This window comes from Protomyctophum parallelum (genome assembly GCF_964188405.1).
Source record: "Protomyctophum parallelum genome assembly, chromosome: 6".
Classification (NCBI taxonomy): domain Eukaryota; kingdom Metazoa; phylum Chordata; class Actinopteri; order Myctophiformes; family Myctophidae; genus Protomyctophum; species Protomyctophum parallelum.
This window is the reverse complement of record NC_139701.1, coordinates 5,281,430-5,306,385: the sequence shown is the minus strand read 5'-3', so window position 1 is coordinate 5,306,385 and position 24,956 is coordinate 5,281,430. Positions and strand designations below refer to the sequence as shown.

Sequence of the window (24,956 nt, the reverse complement as noted above, 5' to 3'; positions counted from 1 at the left end):
TATGTTGCATGCTGCTCCTGCTTGCTACTCTCTGCTTTCAGCTACTGCCGCCGGCTAGCCCTCCTCGCGGAGGGTGAAAAGAGGAGCAGAGTTTGTAAGTCTCCTCCTGCCGGTACACAGCCTCTCCACCACCAAGACTCCTGCAGTGCCTCCTCGTGGCCACACACGGTAACTGAGACTTTGCGGTCCCAGGCTGAACTGGAGGGGATCTCGGAGCAGCAGTGGGCCCCAGAGGCGAGGTGCGCAGGCCCACCGGTGTGTGGACACGCCCTGGCACCTTACCAACCACTGCCCCACCTATGGGTCAAATAGTCCCCCCCCCCCCCCCCCCGCTGCCTTGTGGGACCTTTGAGAGAAGGAAAGGATATGGGAGCAAACCCAGACAGAAAATCAGGAGTGGAGCCCCTAAGGCGGCTAGGTGTCACTGCTGACCCCTTGCTGCCAGCTCCTGCAGCCAAACTGATGCCAGATGTACTGCTTTGCTTTCCTCTGGATCACATCAGCACGGTCGAGAGGGGGTTTTTGATGATTGGGCAACCCAGGATCCCCATACACCCTGCCCAGGCTTGCGCCCTGGAGAGGTCACTCCAGCCTCCCCCTGGAGGGAGGAAAAAACACGGAAGCTGGCAGTCTAATGCGCATAAGTTTCCACCCGATTTGCGGAGAAAGCAGAGCGCCACGGACCAGTTTTGACGGTGGGAGGAATCATTGTATTCCATTGGTTCCATCCACCAGTGCTGGCGTTATCCTGTTGGGGCATTGGGTAAAGCTCAACTAGCGGACGTCAACACTAGCAAAAATAAATAGGATGAAAACGAAGAAAACGAAATCGAAGTTAGCTCTTCGAGTAGCAAGCTGGAATGTCAGAACCATGCGCACAGGGCTCTCTGACAGCCTTGACCTCATCGACGACTCACGCAAGACAGCCATCATTGACCGCGAGCTCCACCGACTTAATGTTGACATCACTGCTCTCCAAGAGACACGTCTCGCTGACTGTGGCTCTCTGAAGGAAAAACACTACACCTTCTTCTGGCAGGGCAAGAGTGCAGAGGAGACCCGGGAGTATGGGGTGGGATTCGCAGTGAAGAACACTCTGCTTCCCATGATAACCCCACCGACAGGAGGCTCTGAGAGGATCCTTACAATCCGCCTTTCCACCAGTAGCGGGCCAGCCAACCTGTTGAGTGCCTATGCCCCGACTCTCTGCTCACCACCAGAGTCAAAAGATAGGTTTTACGAGGAACTTGATGCGGTTGTCAAGACCTTCCCTAAGACTGAGCATTTGCTCCTCCTGGGAGATTTCAATGCCAGGGTAGGTGCTGACCATGAATCCTGGCCTGACTGCCTTGGTCACTTTGGAGTGGGGAACATGAATGAAAATGGACAACGTCTGCTAGAATTGTGCTGCTACCACAAGCTTTGCATCACCAACACCTTCTTTCAGACAAAGCCCCTGCACAGGGTCTCCTGGAGACACCCCAGATCTAAACGTTGGCACCAACTCGACCTCATCATCACGAGGCGTGAGGCACTTAACAGTATTCACCTCACACGAACGTTTCACAGTGCTGACTGTGACACAGACCACTCGCTAGTCCTCAGCAAGGTCAAGCTACAGCCAAAGCAGATCCATCACACCAAGCAGAAGGCTCGTCCACGTATCAACGCCAGCCGTTCTTCCAACGCTGATGTCACACATCGCTTCCTCACCTCCCTCGACCAAGCGCTCTCCACATCTAACCAGCGGAGTGCTGTTGACAAGTGGAACTGCCTACGAGACACCATCTATGACCAAGCCATTGCAGCATATGGAAAGAGAACAAGAAGAAACGCAGACTGGTTTGAGGCAAATGCAGCAGTGATGGAGCCAGTCATAGAGGCTAAGCGTACTGCTTTCCTCAAGCACAAGGAAAACCCCTCCCAAAGGAACCTTGATGCCTTGAGAGAAGCTAAGAGCAAAGCCCAGCGATTGGCTCGATGCTGTGCTAACAACTACTGGCTTGAGCTCTCCTCAAATATACAGGTTGCCTCAGACACAGGAGATATTAGGGGCATGTATGAGGGGATAAAACAAGCTACCGGCCCGTCCATCAAGAAAACGGCGCCACTCAAATCTAAGTCTGGTGAAGTCATCACAGATCGCGATAAGCAGATGGAAAGATGGGCTGAACATTACATGGAGCTATACGCTACAGAGAACACAGTGTCAGAGGAGGCTCTGAATAGAGTTCCAAATCTGCCAGTCATGGAGGATCTTGACAAGGAACCCACGCAGGAGGAGCTCAGCAAAGCCATCGACAGACTTGCTTGCGGCAAGGCCCCAGGTGCAGATGGGATAACACCTGACATCATGAAACTTGGGAAACCTTCCTTGCTTCCTCATCTTCACGACCTCCTCTGCCTCTGTTGGAATGATGGTGCTGTCCCCCAAGACCTGCGTGACTCCAAGATCGTCACACTGTACAAAAACAAGGGAGACCGCAGTGACTGCAATAATTACCGTGGCATCTCTCTGCTCAACATCGTGGGGAAGATCTTTGCCCGTGTTGCCCTCACTAGACTCCACCTCCTTGCAGAGCGCGTCTACCCTGAGTCACAATGTGGCTTTCGGGCAGAAAGGTCCACAGTGGATATGATCTTCACCCTTCGACAGCTACAGGAGAAATGTCGGGAACAGAGGAGACCCCTGTATCTCGCTTTCGTCGACCTCACAAAGGCCTTCGACCTTGTCAGCAGAGATGGTCTCTTCAAGCTGCTTGAAAAGATCGGATGCCCCCCAAAACTCCTTGCCGTCATAAAATCATTTCATGACAACACGCAAGGTTCAGTCTGTTGGGAAGGTGAAACATCAAAGTCCTTTCCAATCCGCAGTGGCGTGAAACAGGGTTGCGTTCTTGCACCAACCCTCTTCGGAATCTTCTTCTCCCTAGTACTGTCAGCTGCTTTTGGCTCATGTCCTGAAGGTGTCTACCTACACACCAGAGCTGATGGCAAACTCTTCAACCTTGCGCGTCTGCGCTCTAAGACCAAGGTGACCAGTGTCCTCCTGAGGGAAATGCTTTTTGCTGATGATGCAGCACTAGCATCCCACACCGAGTCTGGACTCCAGGGGCTGATGGACAGGCTTTCATCTGCTTGTAAGGAGTTCTGTCTTACCATCAGTATAAAGAAGACCAATGTCATGGGACAGGATGTTGGAACTCCACTCTCCATTGACATCGAGGGTCAGACTCTGGAATGTGTTAACACCTTCACATACCTCGGATCTGCAATCTCCAGCGATCTTTCCCTTGACACAGAACTGGGCACCCGTCTTGCAAGAGCCGCCACAGTGATGGCCAGGCTGTCACAAAGAGTGTGGTCAAACAACCACCTAGCTACGCGCACAAAACTCCAGGTCTACCAAGCCTGCGTCGTCAGCACCCTGATGTATGGCAGCGAGGCCTGGACCACATACACCAGACATGAGAAACGACTCAACAGCTTCCACCTGCGTTGTCTACGTCGCATCCTGGGAATCTCTTGGCAGGACAAAATTCCCAACACAGAAGTCCTGGAACGTGCTCACTCCACCAGCATGTTCACCATGCTGAGCCAGCGCCGCCTCAGGTGGCTTGGCCATGTCCACAGGATGGACCCCAGCCGGCTCCCCAGGGCCGTCCTGTATGGAGAGCTGTCAACAGGCTCCAGACCTCTTGGTCGCCCACGCCTGCGCTTCAGGGACGTTTGCAAACGTGACATGAAGCAGGCAGGCATTGACCACAACAGCTGGGAGGAAGCTGCAAAGGACCGTGGCGTATGGAGGCGGACTGTCGCTGCAGGAACTCGCCGTGCCGAGGAGAGACACATCTCTTTGCTGCAGGCGAAGAGACAGAAGAGGAAACTGCGTGAAGCAGCCCCCACTCCTGTGCCAGTCCCCTCTCGTTTTGTCTGCACCAACTGCGCTAAAGACTGTCACTCCGGAGCGGGGCTGTCCAGCCACAGCCGTCGCTGCAAGAAATCATGACCACCCAGGCGCAATCCATCGTCATCACTGACGGACGGATGCCTATGATGAGATGTAAGTTGATATTTTGGCAAGTACAGACATTTGTCCGAAATCAGTGTAATGTTTGACTGGTTTAATTTTATTGTAATGTCCCCTCAAGAGCTGGGTGCAATAACCTCAATTATGTAACGCATACCGCGGTGTCGGGGTTCATTACCTCGGTAATTAAAAAAAATACAAAAAAAAAAAAATATATATATATATATATATTGTATATATATTGTTTTTCCTTTTTTTGTGTGCTGTTCTGGCGACTTAAGTTATATGCCTACGAGTGCATATTGTGTGATATGAAATGATTACCATAATAAACACGGAATCAGTGAGGCTCAGTCTAATCATGTCAGCAATAATGTAACACATGGCTTGGCGAGGCGAGCTTGCTGCATGCCGTGGTGGAGCATCATATGTGTCATCATATGTTTGGCTCAGCATCAGCTATCGTCAGTTAACTTGGAATTTGTTTAATATGTTGATAAAATAATAGGATTATCCATGATGAGGGGACGTTTTTAAATGGTCAGGTGTTTGTTTCATGCGCTGTGAGAGTGAGAATGCGTGTCAGGGCCCAGGAAATGATTCCCTGTTCATTTCCCTCATAGACATTTCAAAAAGTATTTATGACTCACAATTTGTCGTTTGCCGTGCATTTAGATGCTGCCTCGTTTGAAAACAACTGGCTGGAAACATATAGGAATGCAATAGGTGGGCCAATGTACGTAACTGCAGTTGACCTACAGGACTGACTGTGGTAGCAAACTGCTAATTGCAGCGCAAACAAAAACAAGTCTGTAGGGCTTATTCTAAAAGGTTGTGGATGTGTAAATATAAATTCAGTTGTTTAGCTAATGATTAATGTATCCTTGCAGATGTACTCCACCATCACAAGTTACTTGTGTCCCAAGGGGAAACAAAAAGAAAAAAGGAATTGTATCTTTGTTAAATTAAAATGTTGAAATAATATTTAATCATAACTCATCATATTCAAGAAAATATGAACAATGAAAACGAGTTGTTTTAAAAAGTCATTCAAATTTGGGGCCCTTTTTTGCTGCGAAACCTGACTGTCTTGATCACATGGTTCCAGAGAGAATGTCTACAGATTTTGGTTTGACCAAATCTGTAGTTAGGAGCAGCAAACTGTGGCTGAAACATGTGGCCATCCTGTAGACTTCCTGAGCTAGGTATTGCAGTTCATGGCCTAATTTACTGACATTATGTAAAGTCCACAAGATAGTCACAGATTCTGTTATGTCACGGTCGGTAACAATGCCATGCTGGAGCAACAGAAGTCTTTTATATATATATTGGCAGAATTAGCTTTGTTCACATTCTTTGTGCCGATTTGTGCAATTTTGTTTCGCCATAGATCCAGCGTGAATCGAGAAAGCACAAAAGCAAGTGATACAGATTACTACATATGGACTTACGGGTCACGGTCATGAAACCATATAACCCAATATTCTACTGAGGTTCGGCATCACTTTAACCCATTCTGAACGGGCACCCATTTTGGTGTCAGCATCATGTTATGCTTTAGCTATTGAAAAATAGCAGATCTACAAGCTCATATCGCGCCACCGAGTGGCGCGATACGAGCTTGTAGGTCTATTTTTGAAAAATCTAAGAACGACTGACATTTCTAGAATCCGATCTCAGGTCAGAATGGGTTCATCGGACCAGTGTGTGTCCAGTGGAAACCTCGTATGAATCTGATCTCAGGTCAGAATAGGTTAAAGATACCTGCTTACCTCCAGCTCAGAGCCGTCTGATGAGGAATCTGTCCACGAGGACGAGGAGTCCAAGAAGCACAGTTTTTCCACTCTGACCTCTTGCACCACCTTCCCGTGGGGCCGACTTTCTAATACCCCATCCTTGGCTACTGTCACCTGGGAATTAAACTGGGTTAAGCTGGGTTTCCAGCACATTAGAGAACATTAGTTCAAACTTCAAAGAAATCTTGAACCTTTACTTGAAAAAGAATGCCACTGGTTTCTTTTACCTTGCACAAAGGGTCACCAACATCTAAGTAACAGCCCATCTCAGCCCGCTCCTTGACACCGTTCTTCTGTCAGATAAGTTTAAATGGTCCCAACACGCATTGAGGAAGACCATGAAGAAAAGTTAGCATCCATTTGTTTAGTAAACAGGAATATGAGTGAAGTATTGAAAACACTTGAACCCACTTGTTTCCTTTGCCTCTTCATTGTGAGGATGACGTCCTTAGTAAGGTTGCCCACACTCCCTAGGAGACTCTCTGCATCTGGGGAACACCTCTCAGGATGCTGGCTGGCCCCTCTTCTACACCAATAAATGACCAGTATCTGACAAGCTGGGATTGAAGGTCAACCAATCAAAACCACAACAGAAGAAGCCAGGTAGAAGGAACATTGGTAGGCGTGACTTCTGAGCCGGTAGCTAATTCTACAAGCTCCAAATATGCGAGTTTGAGGTCACTCAACCTCATTGGCTAAGCCCACATCCCAGAACCTTACCCTCACAGACATATAAACGTACAGTAGACGCCTCTTCCGGCTCTGGGGCGAGCGTGTCAGAATTGAAGGCACAATTTCCCCGAGATTCCTTGCAAAACATTTGCCTTCAATGAGCGGAAGCTTGTCAAGCTTCCACGTGCTTAACATAAGTCCCAGAAAAGACACGCTGTGATTGGCCAGTAGTCACTTGAGTGACAACGAGAGACATGGAGTCGCATGAGTGACGTCACTTGGGCAGCGACACAGTGTGCCTTTAGCACTTCTAAATAAGAAAGCTGCGGAGAACTGTTGCTTTGTGTTCACTCTTGTATTAATAACTTTGTCTTGTATTGTAATGTATTGTCATGACTTCCGCTTGACTTCCTGCCTTCATTGGAGGCACGTCGGTCCAATGAAGTGCAGCGGCCAATGAGGCATCTATATTTTCTTATATCTATGCTTACCCTGACCTTATCCTAAACCCACTCTACCATTTTAAAATCCGAATTTAGCAGTTGTATAGTTTAAGTAAAAGTGTGCAAAATTTGTTTTTGTACATAGTTCCCATCATGTCATTTTTCAAGTCCTTTTTTGTGCAAAACTAATGCTTGGAATGGATTCAGAATCATGAAAAACCTAGTTTGACATGTCACATGCTTTAAAGCAACTGTGGTTACAGTTGTAATGAGTGTTCTGATGCATGCAATCTTGTCCGTTTAGAACACTGCATAGTTGAGCATATCTAAGGAATTCAAATCATATACTGTAATAAACTATCATCATCACTGCTTTGTGTTCAGCACACAGTACGGTTAGTAGTTTGGTATATGGTCACTTTAACAGGCTAATATTGCAATGCAATAAGAAAAGCACACACTGAACATTTTTCTTTAAAGGACAACTTTAGTTTTTTTCAACCAAGGTTCATGTTTTAGGTTGTTATTAGAGAAACTAAAAGATTAGTGTTAATTTTCTTTCATTTGCTGCTTTCTTTCGTTTTAGGGATTTTAGCTCTTTTTGACAGGGGGGCGGGGGCATTCGAGCATGGGGCTAAATATGCATTTTCTTACCAAATTTGATGGCGATTTATTTTTGTATTATTTACTATAGTCCTAATAAACCCCAGGAAATTACATCTGGTTACAGAAGATCACAGGATCTACTGAATGTGAAGGTAGCCTACTGGAGGAAGACTTATACTGTGTGTATAGGCTCAATATGTCAGTTTGTCACATTCAATAGATCCTGTGATCTTTTGTGGCCAGATGTAATTTCTTGGGGTTTATTAGGACTATAGTAAATAATAAAAAAAGAAATCACCATAATATTTTGTAAAAAAATACATATTTAGCCCCATGCTCGAATGCCCCCGCCCCCCTGTCAGAAACTGCTAAAATCCCAAAAACGAAAGAAAGCAGCAAATGAAAGAAAATGAACTCTCACCTTTTACTTTCTCTAATAACAACCTAAAACATGAACCTTGGTTGAAAAAAACTAAAGTTGTCCTTTAAAGTTAACTGAATTTAGCCTCAACATGGTGATACATACAGCTACTATACAGTAGACTAAGTATTGAAGAACTCACTCTGTGTGAGTGTGACAGATTCTGCTCAGCATCCTGCAGGCTCAGGTGGCCCATAAGAAATGTTACAACTGAACTTACACTTTCAAACCTGCCGCCAAATAATCTGAATTCTACTATATTATGAAGGTGCCTGAAGGGCACTGGTGGCATCAGTATATGCCCACATACGCTATGGTATGGCATGCCCATCATGCATACGCTATGGTATGGCATGCCCATCATGCATACGCTATGGTATGGCATGCCCATCATGCATACGCTATGGTATGGCATGCCCATCATGCATACGCTATGGTATGGCATGCCCATCATGCATACTTAGCCCATTCTGACCTGAGATCAGATTCACACGAGGTTTCCACCGGACACACACTGGTCTGATGAACCCATTCTGACCTGAGATCAGATTCTAAAAATGTCAGTCGCTGTTCGATTTTTCAAAAATAGCAGACCTACAAGCTCGTATCGCGCCACTCGGTGGCGCGATATGAGCTTGTAGATCTGCTATTTTTAAATAGCTAAAGCATAACATGATGCTGACACCAAAATGGGTGCCCGGTCAGAATGGGTTAGGCATATCAGTCGAATCGGCGGTTCTGAACGGCCGATCAGACCGAGCTCTCTCACATCCTCGACGATATCTGAAGTATGACGTGATCTGTGAGCTTGTGATACCACAGAGTGATGTCAGAGTGTGTGACGTCACCTCTCCATATATAGGGAATGCTCCATTTGTGATGCCCACCGTCCAAACAGCTTGTGACGCCACCTCTCTGTACATGGCCACAATTAGGCAATTTTAAGGAGAACGTTCAAGTTGTGCACCAGTGGCAGGCACGCATGTGTCCATAAATGGATATTGGATAGTCATGATGCGTTGTCAACACAATAACCCTGCCAATGGGCAGACTAATAGTTCTGCAAAGTAACAAATATGGACATGCCCGACACCAGCACAAATCAGCACGTCACATGCACGCATATGGGGATACCCAAATTATGCCCAAATATGGACATGCCACTGTCAATGCAAGTCTACTTAGTGAGTAATCAGCATAAATGATAGAGACAGTGCAGCTGCTTACTCAAATCTAACTAAATAGTGTTGCTGGAAAGGGTTCTATTTGTTATGAATACGTCATATATATGAGTCAAAATGATTAGGCCTTTACTCTACCATGTCAGAATAGCACACACTTGTATAACGTTATCAAACATAAAGACCCTTCCGAGAATGACCTACCATCAGACTCACGTTAAACATGTAGCACGTCTGTACAGTTCCAAGGTGCCGCGTGTTGCAAAGTGGGAACCAGTGCTGGATAAACAACTCCCTGTGACAACTCAAGTCACTGCTGACCTGGTGGACAAACTGGAGAGACTAGCCTTGCTTGATTTCCGCACCAAAGAGGTACTGATACATGTGGAGAGCGCCATACGATTTGCAGATCAGCTTCATGTTGTCGACACAAACGGAGTTGAACCAATGGATTCCGTTCTGGAGGAAAGAACTTTGTACCTGAGGGATGATGTCGTTATAGGAGGAGACATCGCTGAACAACTACTCCAGCTTCCTAAAACCACATGTGAGGAATATTTTGTGGCACCACGACGTGGAAACATTACACTTCCAAATAGGGAGGAGAAGGCTGCCATGTTTTGAATAGTGCACACATCGTTTTTGCATTCCAGGATAATGTTACTATCACTTTAGATTGCTTTCTTTGTCACTTCATTGCCTTTCACCATTTGCCAAATCAAGCTTAGGCTGGGGTTGCCATGGCAATCAATTGGATCGGTTCATTTGGGCCGCAACCAGAGCCCTTTCCAGCGGTTCTGGACAACCGCCTGTCCAACCGCCTCGACGCCGGGCACTGCACACCCTCGGGTTGTCTGCGTCAAATTTGGCCGATACATGGATTACAGATGTATGTACGTACAGAGATTCCCTGCATTTATTATAAAATAAGATAGTTGATGCTGAGCCAAATTTGTGTGCTTATGATAGGTACTTAATTTTCACATTAGCAAGTGACTAACCTGCATTGCATGTCTAGATAGTCTGCTGGGGTCGATTCCTCATACTTAATTATACTGCACACGTTGTATTTGGCGATTCCCTTTAGTTTTTTATTAATTGTTGCAGCTTAGTCATCTGTGGACGTTTATCATGCTTGTGAGCCAAATTCCAATACCCAAAATCTCGGCCAGTCGCTCACTCACACTCGGTCACTCCAGCATGGTGGTGTTACGGTGAAATTGGTGACCTCCTGAAATATGTGACAATCGGGGTAGACATTCAAATAATGTCAGTGTCCGAATGTAAATAGTTTGTTTATTAGCAGAGTTCAACCTAGCAGTATGTAGGCCACCGGTATTAAAAGAGTCCATGTAAGTTATGTGAAATCCACAAGATGGTCACATATTTTGGCAGGTCACCAACTTCACCATTACACCGACATGCTGGAGTGATCGAGTGGCTGAGATTTGGGGTATTGGAATTTGGCTTTATGAATGGTATATGAATGGTATATCCAGACAGTTTTCTGGCGTCGGCCAGAAAACCAGAAACGCTTTGCCAACTTGCATCTTCGTGACTCTATCCACTGTGTGAATATACGCGTACTTGCGACCCCATCTCTGCGGTGAGGCCAGTTAATAAAAGAGAGATGGACATTTAAACACTAATGTATAAACTTAGTCTTGTCTTTATAGTAAGGTTGGGCGATATGCCAATTTTTTTCAACCGCCCATCGTCTGACAAATATTCGCCGATTGACGATGTATTCGTATCGTCACCCAACCCTACTTTATAGCTTGAGAAGGATACAAGAAGATCCAAGCAGGCACAGCTCAGGGCTGACAGTAGCCACGGCATGATTCTTGCAACGAACTCTAACTGAGTGTTGTAGAGCAGTAATGCCGAGGCGTAGAGAGCACCAGCCAATGAGCACAGCATTCCAGAGAACACACCTGCCTTTGACAGTGCATGACCTTTAAGCTGTAAAAAAAAAAATTATGGTCTTCAAGGAGATTCTTCATACGGTAATTAATAACATTTCAAAGAATGTTGTGCTTTATGAGACGTCACTTTGTTGGGACTTGGGACAGGAATAGGCTATAGATATAGAACAACAATGTAGATCAGACATGACAATGACTTACTACTCTGGAGAGTGTGGGGAACTTGGCCGTACAGGCTATGACAAAAGCAATAATGCCAAGGATGTAACCCAGGATCGCAGTGTGGTCCTGTGAAAGGACAGAGAATTTGGCCATTCTGATTCATAATTCTATCAATGTCGGAGGAAATAACCAAACGTTGTGTACACTTTAAACCCAGGCCTTATGTCAATGAATACTACGATTTTATTTTAACCAAAGTATAGTCAAGTGTCAAAGTGTGTTAATACAATATAACTAGTACATCTGGCAGTGGTTGGAGCCTATTCTTCCATTGAAAAGTTTGAAACTGACTGGAGCGTTTTCACACTCTGTACATTAGTGGCACCAAGTGGCAGCGAGAGGTAACTGTTTATATAGTGTCATGTTCCCAAGCTCACTGCAGCATTTTAGTCCTCAATAACTTAATACCTTACATGGATAATTAGACTGAGATGTTTTTATTGTGATCTGGATCGCCCTTGGGTCTGAATTAAATGATTGAAATAGTAATGCTGCTTGGAAATCTTGCATAGTAGCACATTTAAGCTTATCATTGAGGCAATCTAAGATAGTGAAGTGCAATTCATGACATGAATTGAAAACTTGTTTTTAACTGCAATGACATTGGACACAACTTTTTGCAATTGTAAACTGATACAGATGACTGGGATACCAAAGTATATATAGTACTATGCTAACATGGTATGGAGAACCCAACCAAATCACATCAGATAAAACGCAAATGCACTACTACTCAATGCAAACACATTACAACGTTGACTTTAAGGTAAGCTGAGCACCAGCGCCAGAGCAATGTGGGTCAGGACCCATGTTAATGGGTTAAAAAAAGTTAAAAAAAAAAGAATAAATAGTTTTGATCCTGTGGAAACATCTAATTTCTCTTTTGGGTCTTGTCTCGAGCTAAAAAGTTTGGGAAACCACTGCAGCATACAGTTTGCATGCACTTACTTGTGGCAGAAGAAGGACATGGAGCAGTGTCCTCCCAGTGAGGGGTCCTTCAGATGGCCTGGCATTGACCGTGGAGGTCAGGTAACCTCCTGACACGATCATCAGCACAGACACTGCCATGAGGTATTGCCGCCTTCGCCTCCTCATCATCCTCCGTCTCCTCACTGAGAGAACAGGAGGGCAATTAACAGAAAACATATCTAAAGCGATAACAGACTTATTAACGTAATAAGTAGCCTAATCGAGAAGCAAGTTTATTTGTGTTGATAACTTTGCTTCTTATTAAAATTATTGTACATCTTTTAAAATCGACTAAATTGTCAATTGATCAGAATTATACAATGGTGACCTACAAAAATTGTGAAAATAATGAATTCTGTATAGCCTTTCATGTTTTTAAACTAGCACTGACATTTTACTTGCCTTCTTGTTTTTATTTTTGTTTGATTAAAGTTGTTCCTACTGTTTTATGTAAAGCGCTTTGGGTACTTAGAAAAGCAAGAATAATATTTGACTATTTATGACAATTACACATTTTAAATAATTGTAGAGATGGATCATAGACTGTAAAAGAGATGGATGCGATCTGTACATTTGCATCTGCTGAAGTGATGCGGTGCAAACCCCTCCCCCGTTTAATAGCTTTGAGTTTGCAGCTGCAAAGTTAAGAAAGTATTCCTAGTGTTTGTTAGCCATCTGAAGGATTCATTCATTCATGCCATAACATGATTCATGCAGGTGATCTCAAATGTCAACCAATGCCTCTCAGCCTCAGGACCCATTTACACTGGCAGCTAAATCCAGCCTGAATCAGCCGATTTAAACCAATCGGATTTCAATCTCGATCTGATTCAAGCTACATTTGTCTGCCAGTGTAAAGGCCTTTAGGCTTTTTAGGAGGGGTGGGAACTTGCCAGTGTTAAAAGACCTTTATCATCCATGATCCATGCACTTAGCACTTTACCTGATTCTGAGTTCCAGCTGAAGAAAATTGGACACAGGACAGAAATGAAATTCACAACATCCACAGTGGCCGCAAAAGCGCCCATTACAATCTGCAAACAGGAGCATAATATGTATTGGAGGATGGTAAGAAAAAAGTGGGTGTTGTGGACTTGTGGTGGGTTAACACAGCGCTTACCACTACAGTAAGCTGTTTCGACAGAAAAGCCCCGACCGTGCTGCTCAAGTTACCCAGGAAACCATACAGGGAACAATATGCCATATCCCCTGGATGTTCTCCCCGAACTTTACACCTGTGCCAAAAGAGTCTTGAACAAATAGATGCATCTTTAAAACTACCGGTAGGCTACTACAATAACATCATGGATTGAATATAAACTACAATTGGATAAATAAAACTACTTACACGGAACAGGACAGCAGTAAAAGCGTCATGGAGAGAACACTAAGACCAAATGTGACGCACAGCTTGTTGTCGGAGTTTGTAGCATCAGCAGCAGTAAGACATGTTTTTATTGCATCCAAGTGCAAAGCAAACATATCACTTGTTGTTCTGATGTGCGTTGCTATGTAGGACATATTCCTAAGTTCCCCCATGTCGTAAACCTGTGCTCATTTCGTAGTCTAGACAAAATGCGTCGTCGGTTTACCCGGTTCGCTACATTTAATCACTTTGACATTCAAATCAAGGTTCATTTGCGCAAGCCGGCCGAGCAGCACACGTGCGTACCTGCGTTTGATCATCGTGTGGCTAATAGCTATATTCTGTGTGGAAAGCCTGGTGAGGCGAGGTTAATTCTCAAGTAGCCTATTATGGTAAATAGTGGTAGCCTACTTTTGTAATCCTGGCCTATATAGGCCTACTCTACTGTCTATAGTTTAAAAGAAACAAAATATAGGTACACAATATATTTTAATCGTCATTCAAATGTGTTGACATCGACTGCTGAACTAATTAATCCAATATTCCCAAATCACAGCACAGAATGAGATGTTGAAACAGGTTTTCATAAAGGCAGGATGTACACAATTCCATGTTATTGACATCGGGATGTTCCAGTCCGTCAGAGGCCGGGATACTTTGAGATGTGTTGTAGAGGTATAACCTCTATAGATTAAACCAAGGTTCATCTCTTCATTAACTATATTTTGATGCCAATAATTTTGTATTAGTCAAGTAAAATTTGGAATACATTTACATTACTTTCATTTTGAACAGAGTATCTTTATATTGTTATTTAAACTTTTATTAAAGTAATGTCTGGAACAGTCTCGTATTCTCTGGAACAGAGCATCCATTTGGTTCCATTTGTACAGTCTCAGAGTTAAGGGGTCTGTGGCCTAATCTAATGCATATCAAGAGGGGGTGTTTGAAATAAAAAAGGGTTGTCAACCAACCACTGCAATAAACAACCAGACTTATTCAACATCAAAACGGCTCAACATTTCCCTCACTTTAAATCAAGAGTATAAGCAACGCACATCGCCATCTACAGGTCAGATTTAATTCCTTTGGAACTACATGTGTGAACAGTAACTATTAATTCCATTCCACATGAAATGATTCTGGATTTTCAAGTCCTTCTAAAAAGAGCATCATCTTAGTTAGTTATTGTTAGGCATCCAGGTGCTTGGTGAGCCTGCGTACTTTCTCCTTCTTGTTCCTGTTGCCATGTTTCTTCCAAGGTTTTCCCACGGCCGTACCGGCTGTGCCTGGGCCTAAAGCTGTGCCTGGGCCTAGGGCTGTGCCTGGGGCCACGGCCGCGCCGCCTGGGCCTATGGGCCCGCTGCCAAGCTTGTAGCCCATATAAGACTGGACCCCCTTGGTGAGCGCCCGCACATTGTCCTAAAACAGAGATCACAACAGTGGTACTATACTTTTGCTACAGAAAAGAAGCCACAGACATCTGCCACAATGGCTACACATTACGCCTGCATTATTACTGCATTATTACTTTTTGACTTGAATAATCCCATCACAAACAGCTGGCAGGCAACTTCTTCAACGAATCAATCATTGTTTGCATGCACTAGTATCATTATATATTCTCAACTATTAGGAATTATGGGGGTCAAAAAGTGCTTACAATATGTCCTAATATTTAGGATTCGGTCCTAAAAATATATTGTGTGAGAATTATTCTGCTCTACTATGCATTGGCCGATTTTGATGACAGCTGATCTGTTCTTTTCTTTCAGCCAATTTTTTTTTTTTTTTTTTCAGCCAAAGATTGTATTTTTTGATATATATATAATATATAGGTATATATCATACCTGATGGAAAAAGTTCTTGTCAACCACATTTTCTATTCTCTTGGTCCTGCGTTGTTTGTTGGTTGTCTTGGAGGTTGGGTTAGGGTCAGCTGCTGCTTCTTCGTCTGTTTGGAACGTACTATGCTGGTGCTGGAAGTCTGCAGGGTCAATGTGGGGAGGTGGGTGGCAGTACAGAAGCTTGCCCTGAAAGAGATGGACAGAGTCATGATGTGGGGAGGTGGGTGGCAGTACAGAAGCTTGCCCTGAAAGAGATGGACAGAGTCATGATGCATGTCAACAAAGTGATGATCGATTACCTCCATTTTGGGGAAACATAGGCAATCATTACACAGATTTTATTTTAATACAAAAAACACTAAGGATTATGTTTCACTGTGCATTCTGCTCCAAATCTACAGCTTTAGAGTTCTATAGACTCTAGTTCATACTGTAGAGAATATTATGCGACGACAGATGATGTGGTGTGTTGCGGCGGTTTAAAGGCCGCCGCGAGGAGCTAAACATGAGAGTAAAGAGACGCTTGTATGACGCGCACGCAATGAAGTCAGGTCCATTCCAGCTGTAAGTTTGACCGTTTATTCAGTCACCACACGTAAGTTACAACAGTTCCCAGGCTTTTAGCTGTAACTAAAATGTGGTTGTTAAGGTGATAAAAGGTGCGTTTGATGCGGTCAACAGAAATGTCTTCTCCCACGCTCACCTCCTCTCTCTATCCAACTTCCCTCACCCAAGTGACAGGTGCAGTGCCCATTAAAGTGACATACCTTAGTCAATCATAATAGCACATTAGAATGCAAACACATTACGGCTCCTACATGGTGTATTAAATTACAGTCAACTTAAATAGACAAAGAATAGCATGCAACTACTGTTTGACTTAAGTCAAACAGTAGTCAAACAGTTTATTTAACCCTCAGCCGAGTGCCAGATGGGTGGAGATTCAATCACATAGAAACATTACATGTTAAATTGACTTTCAAACACCTTCCTGTGATTGTAATTTTTTTCTGGCAGTCACTGTATTATCCTTTTGTGGTCCACTCCTCCTTTCTTACATTTTTCTAGGCTATTACTTTTTATATGCTTTATTTTAGATAGCAAAGTATAGAAAGAGAAGAAGCTGAGAGTAGACATGGGGAAAAGGCTCCAGATAGACTCAATCCGGGTGCCTTAACCATTCACCCACCCACCAGTGCATCCCCTTTTGTGGTACTTACATTGACATAATCCTTCAGGATGTATCGGGCTGACCTGGGCTGGTCTGGCTGACCATGTGCTGTCATATAACCCCTCATATCTAAAATTAAAGTAAAATGCACGTTAGTATCACAGCTGATTTGTATAGTCTTCCGTGATGTTGCTCTTAAAAGAGTAAATGAGATACTCTCTCGCCTGACTGAACAAGTACTCGACAAGGTAACTTTGAGCAAGGCACCTGTGAAGCTGCTCAGTTACGAACAGAAGATTGTGGTCGTGCTCCGTTACTTCTATGTGTCATGTGTTCTATAAATACTACTGTAGTGTGTACTAGCAGGGTTCCACTAAAAAGAGAAGTGTTCAAATACATTTCATAAGATATGTCTGTAAACAAAACAAATTGGAAAATGTCAACAGTTTTGGCTGAATTAACTACACTACACAACTACTGCAAGCTGAATGCAATGTGGAGTTACTGGTCTTACATCCGTAGGCACACAACAGCTCTTCGTAGGTGGGTGGTCTGTCAGGGTCTTCATCCTCTCGTGGTCGGATGATGTTAATGCCGTAGGTACCTTCCAACACATGCCGAGGGATCGTCTGACACACGTTACTATTCTGTTAAGGACTTAACCACAGCAACAAGCCTCCAGGTAAGGCTTAAAACTGAATTATTCTACTAAATGGTTCCCAACTGCAGTCCTCGGGACCCCTGTTACTGCCGTTTCTTTTGGCATCCCATCAGGTCTAAGGTGGTCCCTCATTAGACTTAATAAAAAGTATACAACACAATTTCCTAGGAGAGGTGACTGCAATAATGTTATATTGTTTGAAAATATCAGGGTGGGGGGAAAATAGTATGTATGTATGTATGTAGGTAGGTATATGTATGCATGTATAGAAAAGTATGTGAATGATTTGGGTCAAATCATAGCAGTGACATAGCAGTGTGTTGGTTCCAATGAAGGATATGAGGGCGCTTGCAGGTATGTAGTCTCTCATCTGGTCGATGGGCAGGATCCCACAGCAGATCATCTCTGCTTTAGTTGACACAAAGGAGGGCATGCACAAACCTGGACAGTCACATAGGCACAGGCCTGGCTCCACATACAGAGTCTGCAACACACACACACACACACACGGTTCAGATGCGGAAACGTTATGTCTGTGGTTTGTTCGCAGTGATCATAAAGAAGGGGCCCAGTTTATATATACAGCAGCACCATTTTCCTAAAGGTTGCAAGCTAGAGACTTATGACATCATCTCATTACTGTCTTCTTGTGATTCTGTGTGCTATTGGATTGATACCAGGCTAAAATACCTATATTTGATGTCCACATAAAATTATGTAAAATTCTTGCAACTACAATTAATGTGGACTCAAAAAGTGGTATGAGTCATTGTATCCTCATTTGAAATAAAATAAATATTTTTGGGACAAATACCTAATAGGTTTGGAGAATGAACCTGTACCTGAAAGTGCTTGGTATGTCCTGGAGTGGCCGACACAGAAACCTTCTTATTCCTGAAGATGGTGTTAATGGTGGTACTCTTTCCCACATTAGGATAACCCACCTGTTGAATGTGAAGATGATGATAATTAACAGATCAATCCAAAACATCCAAACATTAATATCAAACATCCAAAGATCAAATGCAACCACAACAGCTAGTCACTCAATTCATGTGTGTGTGTGTGTGTGTGTGTGTGTGCGTGTGCGTGTGCGTGTGCGTGTGCGTGTGCGTGTGTGTGTGTGTGTGTGTGCGTGCTTCTTTCTTCACGCACCATGCCAACTGTGAGCTGTCCCTCTTTACATCTCGGTCCGTTGTGAGCAGCTTTAAACATCTCCAGCAACTCGTCTTTGTGCAGCAGACGACTGGAGTTGTGGAATGAACAAAGACTGTCCTCCTCCCTCTCATCTTCCCCTTCTGAACAGGTATGCCAGTCTTCTTCATCTACTGATACACGCCCCTCCTCCTCGTCTTCCTCTTCCTCTGTACCCATCTCTTCCTCCTCCTCCTCATCTTCATCTGTCTTCATCCGCTGCCTCTTGTTATTGTCTGGCTGCTCATCTTCTGGGTCACTCTGTCCATTCTCTGGGTCATCCTGCTCCGTGCCCTGTGGTCAGGAGGATTCGGTTATCTTCCACACAGGACACACAATTTGAGGCTAATGTAGTGATCTGTGAGCCAGAACTCACATTGGATCATTGTGAGGTTTCTAAGTAAAGTAGGTCGGAGTGACTTAATGTCAGGCAGTATCAGCAGAGAGCGAGGTCTCAGGATAAAACTAAAATCACACAAAAAAAAGGACACCACTGAGGATGATACTCGTGCTGAAGAATAATGTTTTTTTCTTGTTATTGTTTGCTTTAAACAATAACCCACTTGGTTATTATACAGATATCATCCCTACAATGTTGATGCCATATTTTATTGGGTCCTTATTTTATTTGAGTCCATGTACAAAATGTTATCAAGCAAAACATCTAGCATAAACTAAGAATCTCCATTTTACCTTTTCCTCTGCATCCAGTCTGTCGGCCTCAGCCAGAGCAGACCAGAACATGGCCCTCAGGCCTTCTCTCTGGAAGTAAGTGGCCCAGGTGCGCCTCTGCTTCCGGGTCAGTAGATCTGCCTTGTTTATCAGCAGCATGTTCACCTTGTCCTGGGACACCTCTTTGACATACGCCTCCTAGCATATGAACAGGAATACGGTATAAGTCAGATACAGTGGATTCACATTTCTCAATATTTGTCCTGGTAGGGGGTAGGAGGTATACAGAGAATACCAGTAAAAATAAGAAAAAGGCTGCACACTCGTAGCCAAGATGCTGTATATTTATTGACAAGAATCCAACGTTTCGACCTAGGAGGTCTTCTTCAGGGAAGACCTCCTTGTTACTCGTTTACTGCCTTAGGCCAGCACCTCACCAACACTGGTGTGCGCCTATGTCTATACAGAGAATACCAGCCTGGTAGTTTAGTTTAAAAAGAAAACTGTAGCTTACACAAACCCTCCAAAAGGGGTTTCTAAATCAGCCCCCAAAAGACAAAGAAAATAAATAAATCAAGTGACATCAAAACTCAGTCAAACACAAACGTTAACATAAATACCAGTTGAGCATAGTATAAGCTTAAAGTGGCCATTAAAATATATGTCTGCCACTAAACCAATAGTTGCATGAATTGACTTACCAGGTCAGGGCAACGGAACAGCAAGGGATTCCTGGCATCAACGATCTGAACCACAATATCACTGTCAAAAAATATTATATGTATGAAATTTCAAGTCGATCTGTCTTGATTCTCACCTACAGTAGAAAGAATCGTCACCCCACAGCAAACAAGCAAAACGTAGAGTCTATCTGTCCTAGAAAGTCTTCACAAGAGCCCGCAAAATTTGGAAGGCAGTCATAGCTATTTGGAATAGAATCTGTACCAAAATCTGTAAGCAGCAAAAAGTGTGGAAGAAATCACAAAATGACAGAAAATGTTGTCACAAATGGCCTGGGCCTATGGGAAGTTGCATCATGATCCAAGGAATCCAGGGGTAAATATTTTGGCCATAGGGCCGATTTTAAAACTTGGCCTACTGGGAGTGTGTGTGCAAAGTTTCATGCTGATCGTTCCAATGGTGCCAAAGAGACTCACAGACACAAAAATGGACGGACACACACAGACGGACAAGAGCGGGTGGCCGATGTTTCATGTTACACTTACAAAGTGTAAGTTTTGGCCTAATGGTGGTGGCACTAAAGCAGGGGTCCTAAACCTTGGATCCACTTGTTGGCAGCAACACCAGTTTACACGAAAATGTGTCTGATCTCAAGCTGTTCACCTCTCACTACTGTTTCGGGTATCTGCCCTACTTAACAAAACAAAAGACATTGTGTCCATTGAAACCCATTGTGTACGAGTGAAACTAAATAACTGATTGTAACTGTATGTAATGTGTTTTATTTTCGTTTTATTTTTAGTTTTGTCATTTTTGTTCTGTATTTATTGTCAAATAATTTTGTGATAAGATTTTGTTTGTATTTGTGCTGCCATGGGGATGTGGGGGGGGGGGGGAATATATGTAAATTGTTTTGAAAATACTTCTTTGTACTTTAAAGAAAATCAATAAACATATGTTTAAAAAAAAAAAAAAAAAAAAAAAAAAAACTGATTGTACCTCCTCTCGATCACTCTCCACAGTTGTCTCCAAAAGTCCAAGTTCCTCTCAAATGGAGTGAGAATTAACTTCTGCTCCTCTTCCAAACTTTATGAAAGACAGTAATTAATGAGAATTGATTAGTAAGTAACTCTTAAAGACATAAATAACAATTGTAAATTGTTAATGGGATTGAAAAATAAAGAAATAACAGTACTACATACTCTGCAAGTTCACGTCTCCACTTCAGGAAGCTGTCTCTCTCGGCTAGCTGAAGAGCTTCAGTACTGGTGCTGTCATCCCAGTGGGGTCTGGAATACAGTAGTAGAGCACGCAACATCACAACACAAAGAACTCAGAATGAGTATCCAATAAGTCAAGATATGGCCACAGAAACTAGTCAAACGTCCTTGAGCAAGGCACTGATTCACTATCTGTTCTCTGAGTTGCTTGGCATAAGAGATTCATTCATAAATGCTAAAACCACTTAAGCCATATTTTATACTTCGCCATACAACGGTGTCACACAGAAAATAGCAACAATCTACAAGCTCACAACGCATCTATCCCTGATGCATTTTCAGCTTGTACATACGCTATTTTTGAACAAATGTATTTGTTTATATGTATGTTTATGAGTATTATATGTTGTTGAAATGGTTAAAAGGGGAAATGAAAATACAAAGTACAGTTGTGTTAACAAATGATATTCCAAAACCGTAAAACATACCGTCGTGGAATTGTGAGGAACTTTTTATTTTCTTCATGAAGGATCTTCAGTCTTGCTTTATCCTCTGCTGTCAACAAGCCAATCCGAGCTTCAGGTGGCACAAACTTAATGTTGAGCTTTTCTAAGAGTGAACAATACACCAGACAGAGAAACCTTTCATTAATCACAATATCTTTGCTTCAGACTTCATTTTCACATGCAGCATTCTCCACGCATCTGTGTCATTTTAGACTTTAGTGCTATTATGTGTGTAAAAAAAAAATATATATATATATATATATATATATATATATATATCAGAGATTAAAATAGGGTGCATTTTGCATGCCAAAACGCAGTTTATAGTTAAGGGACGCAATATTCTAGTTTATTTTGCTAGCTTTAGTTATAATAATCATGTCTTCTTCTGTTTTCTACATGAATATAACCACATTATAACAATATAAAATGAAATGGAAGTTAAATGCTGCAATTTGTAAAAATTGCAAAATATGACTCCTAATGTCGTTGAAGTGGGACTCATAAAATGTCCCTGGGACTCATCTAAAAGACCATCCCTGCATCCCAGGACTCATTACATTGAAAACCTATTTACATCACTGACTCTAGCTTGTCTTGCACCTGGGCCACGGATGTGCGTGGCCTGCACCTTCCTCTTGAGTTAATTATATCCCATGCACATGCAAAACAAGGGATGACTTGATGATCTTTGATGAATTGAACAATGTGGACCCTGTTGTAAACAAGTGTATTGGGTCGTCCACTCACAGTTAACAGTCTTTGTATTGAGTTTGTGCTTGAAATGTACTGTAAATTCTACAAACTGTTAATAAATATTTAAATCAATCAATCAATCAATCAATGACATCTTTAGAGCCGTAATAGATATGTTTGAGTGAGTCCATAGTCTCAATTTAGTTACCAGCAACAAACTCTGTCCCGGCTAATTCTGCGGTAGCTAGGAAGTCATCCATGGAGCTCTGCTCGGTCACTGACGTGAGGTTCAGACGACCCCAGTCATAGCCATCGTTAAGTTCACTGGTGTGGAGCTGGACAGATGGAGACAAACTAACATGTCAGATTAGGTGTTCAACTGACAGACAACAGCAGCATAGAACAATGAAGAAATTATTTTGTCATTGGTGTTAATTAGAAGCACAAATATAATTCCAGTAGGGCTTCGACTTGTGATTTTGACTAGATAGGCCTATTGTCTGGGATGTAGTGCATCTTTTGCTGATTTTAAAGGCTGCAATACAGTAAATTCATTTTGGCCTTAGTTATTATATTGGCAATACTGATTATTATGATTAAAACTCTCAATGTGTAAATATTTTGTGAACGCACCAATAGTCATATCCCCCAAAAATACCTTTAAATTAATAAAAAGGGATAATGCTCATATCATGTGTAATGTTCCTAGAATTTGTGCACTGATCATTTAAATGTATCCTCCGTGTCTTGTCAGGCCAATTAATGGGAAGGACACTGCCGTCTTTAGCTTGTTGGTTATTAATTTTACAGTAGTGGGTTAAGTGATTTGATGAATTGAACAATGTGGACCCTGTTCTGTTGTAAACAAGTGTAATGCTTAATTGGGTCGTCCACTCACAGTTAACAGTCTTTGTATTGAGTTTGTGCTTGAAATGTACTGTAAATTCTGCAAACTGTTAATAAATATTTCAATCAATCAAAAAGTAAGTATCATAATAACGTTACCCAAGTATCGCCTCTCTTGTTTCCTCGGCCAACATTCAGTCTCTCCTTTATCAGAGATCTACCGAGTCCCACTTCTTTCCCGAGTCCCTTCTTTTTACCCATTCTAGCTTAGTTTGATGGCAAACACGAATAATTACATCGATGTCAAACGGAACCGTTTAGAAAATGTTATAATATGAAGTTAAAGGCCTAACGTTATGTTGTGATGTTTTCTTCCCAAGTTCCCATGTGGAAAAAAATGTTGTCGTAAGAAGCGGAAGTAGAATGGAGCGTACCACATGAGACGAGAATACAGTAAATAGGACCTAAATAACAATCAAGGGCAATTGAATTGCATTATTAACCACATGTAAAATGTTGTAGATTAATAAACATTTACAGCTTATGTCTACTTACATGTTTAACATATAATAGCAATCTGTAAAGATACATTAATGGTATCTGCCAATCGTATGTCCTGTGCATCACTCAAAATGGCTCAGAAAGAAATCACAACTCCAAGAACCGTTCCTTATTCCCGCATGATGATTATGAAATAAAAACAACACTAGTAAATAATAACAATCATTGATTGATTGATTGATTGATTGATTGATTGATTGATTGATTCAATCAATCAATCAATTGAATTAATTTACTAAGTGAAATTATCCTACGAAATCACAGTTTTTACTTAAGCATAGAAAACAGGTTTGTGTGGTTTCTCAGCATAGTTCACACTATTGTCTCCTTTTGTCTTTTTTAAAAACAAAAGGTGGTGTCGTCATTACATTATCAATTTATCAACTGTCGATACACATTACATTGACAAATTGACAAATATATACACGCCTATTCATATTCCTATCAGGCCAATAGATGGCAGCATAGAATCATTTTTCGAATGAGGACAACAACCTGACAGCAGTCTACTCTACACTACATTGTAGCGTTATGTCCAACCTTAAACCTACAGCAGATCACAGGTGGACCATCAATAAGAACAATAAGAACAAATCTAAGAAGAAACACATTGCCTATTTTTATGATGATGTGTCTTTAAAACACAACCTTTCCAGTAATTTCTGAAATGATAATTCAATTGAAAATACGTACGGTATGGTATGGTATGGTATGAGACAACCATATTGAATGTGGTGTAAGCACTTTAGTCTGCAACTTTGGTTATAGTGCATTAAAAGCAAATTGTGAAGTTAACTAATAATTATAGAATTAATCACATGCCTATCAAACATTTTCAATACACTGTGATAATTACTTTATAACAACATCACGCTTCTTCAAATTCAAGGTGTTTGTCACATGCACTTAGAATGCATCTGGTGATAGATAGATAGATAGATAGATAGATAGATAGATAGATAGATAGATAGATAGATAGATAGATAGATAGATAGATAGATAGATAGATAGATAGATAGATAGATAGATAGATAGATAGATAGATAGAATACTTTATTAACAGTTTGCAGATTGTTGCACAGAGGTTTACAGTGATTGTTAAAAAGGATAACACTAAATGCCCTATTCCATTGTGTTCCTGTGTATTCAATTCATCCAGACATTTTCTGGTAGTCTAAAGACATACAAACAATAGTATAGCCTACAATAATAAACAAGACCTAATCAACAAAGCAATATTCGAAGGGATTGATTGATTGATTGATTGAT

At 42.3% G+C, this 24,956-nt stretch overlaps 2 protein-coding genes across 2 annotated transcripts; both read right to left on the bottom strand.

The window, feature by feature from the left end:
• Nucleotides 1-9,671: 9,671 nt before the first annotated feature.
• On the bottom strand, nt 9,672-13,951 carry tmem44 (transmembrane protein 44; the record flags this gene model as incomplete). Its single annotated transcript, XM_083768063.1, has 7 exons — nt 9,672-9,684; nt 10,975-11,111; nt 11,276-11,362; nt 12,245-12,408; nt 13,209-13,299; nt 13,386-13,500; nt 13,938-13,951. The coding sequence occupies 7 exons, from the start codon at nt 13,949-13,951 to the stop codon at nt 9,672-9,674; spliced, it is 621 nt and encodes a 206-aa protein (XP_083624189.1).
• A 186-nt stretch (nt 13,952-14,137) lies between these two features.
• On the bottom strand, nt 14,138-23,517 carry lsg1 (large 60S subunit nuclear export GTPase 1). The gene is made up of 14 exons (XM_083766923.1): nt 23,286-23,517; nt 22,489-22,615; nt 21,567-21,687; nt 21,061-21,147; nt 20,858-20,944; nt 19,879-19,939; nt 19,199-19,375; nt 18,467-18,799; nt 18,154-18,255; nt 17,653-17,795; nt 17,165-17,289; nt 16,700-16,779; nt 15,483-15,665; nt 14,138-15,053 (listed from the first exon to the last, which is right to left on the bottom strand). The coding sequence occupies exons 1-14, from the start codon at nt 23,385-23,387 to the stop codon at nt 14,823-14,825; spliced, it is 1,959 nt and encodes a 652-aa protein (XP_083623049.1). The 5' UTR covers nt 23,388-23,517; the 3' UTR covers nt 14,138-14,822.
• Nucleotides 23,518-24,956: the final 1,439 nt, after the last annotated feature.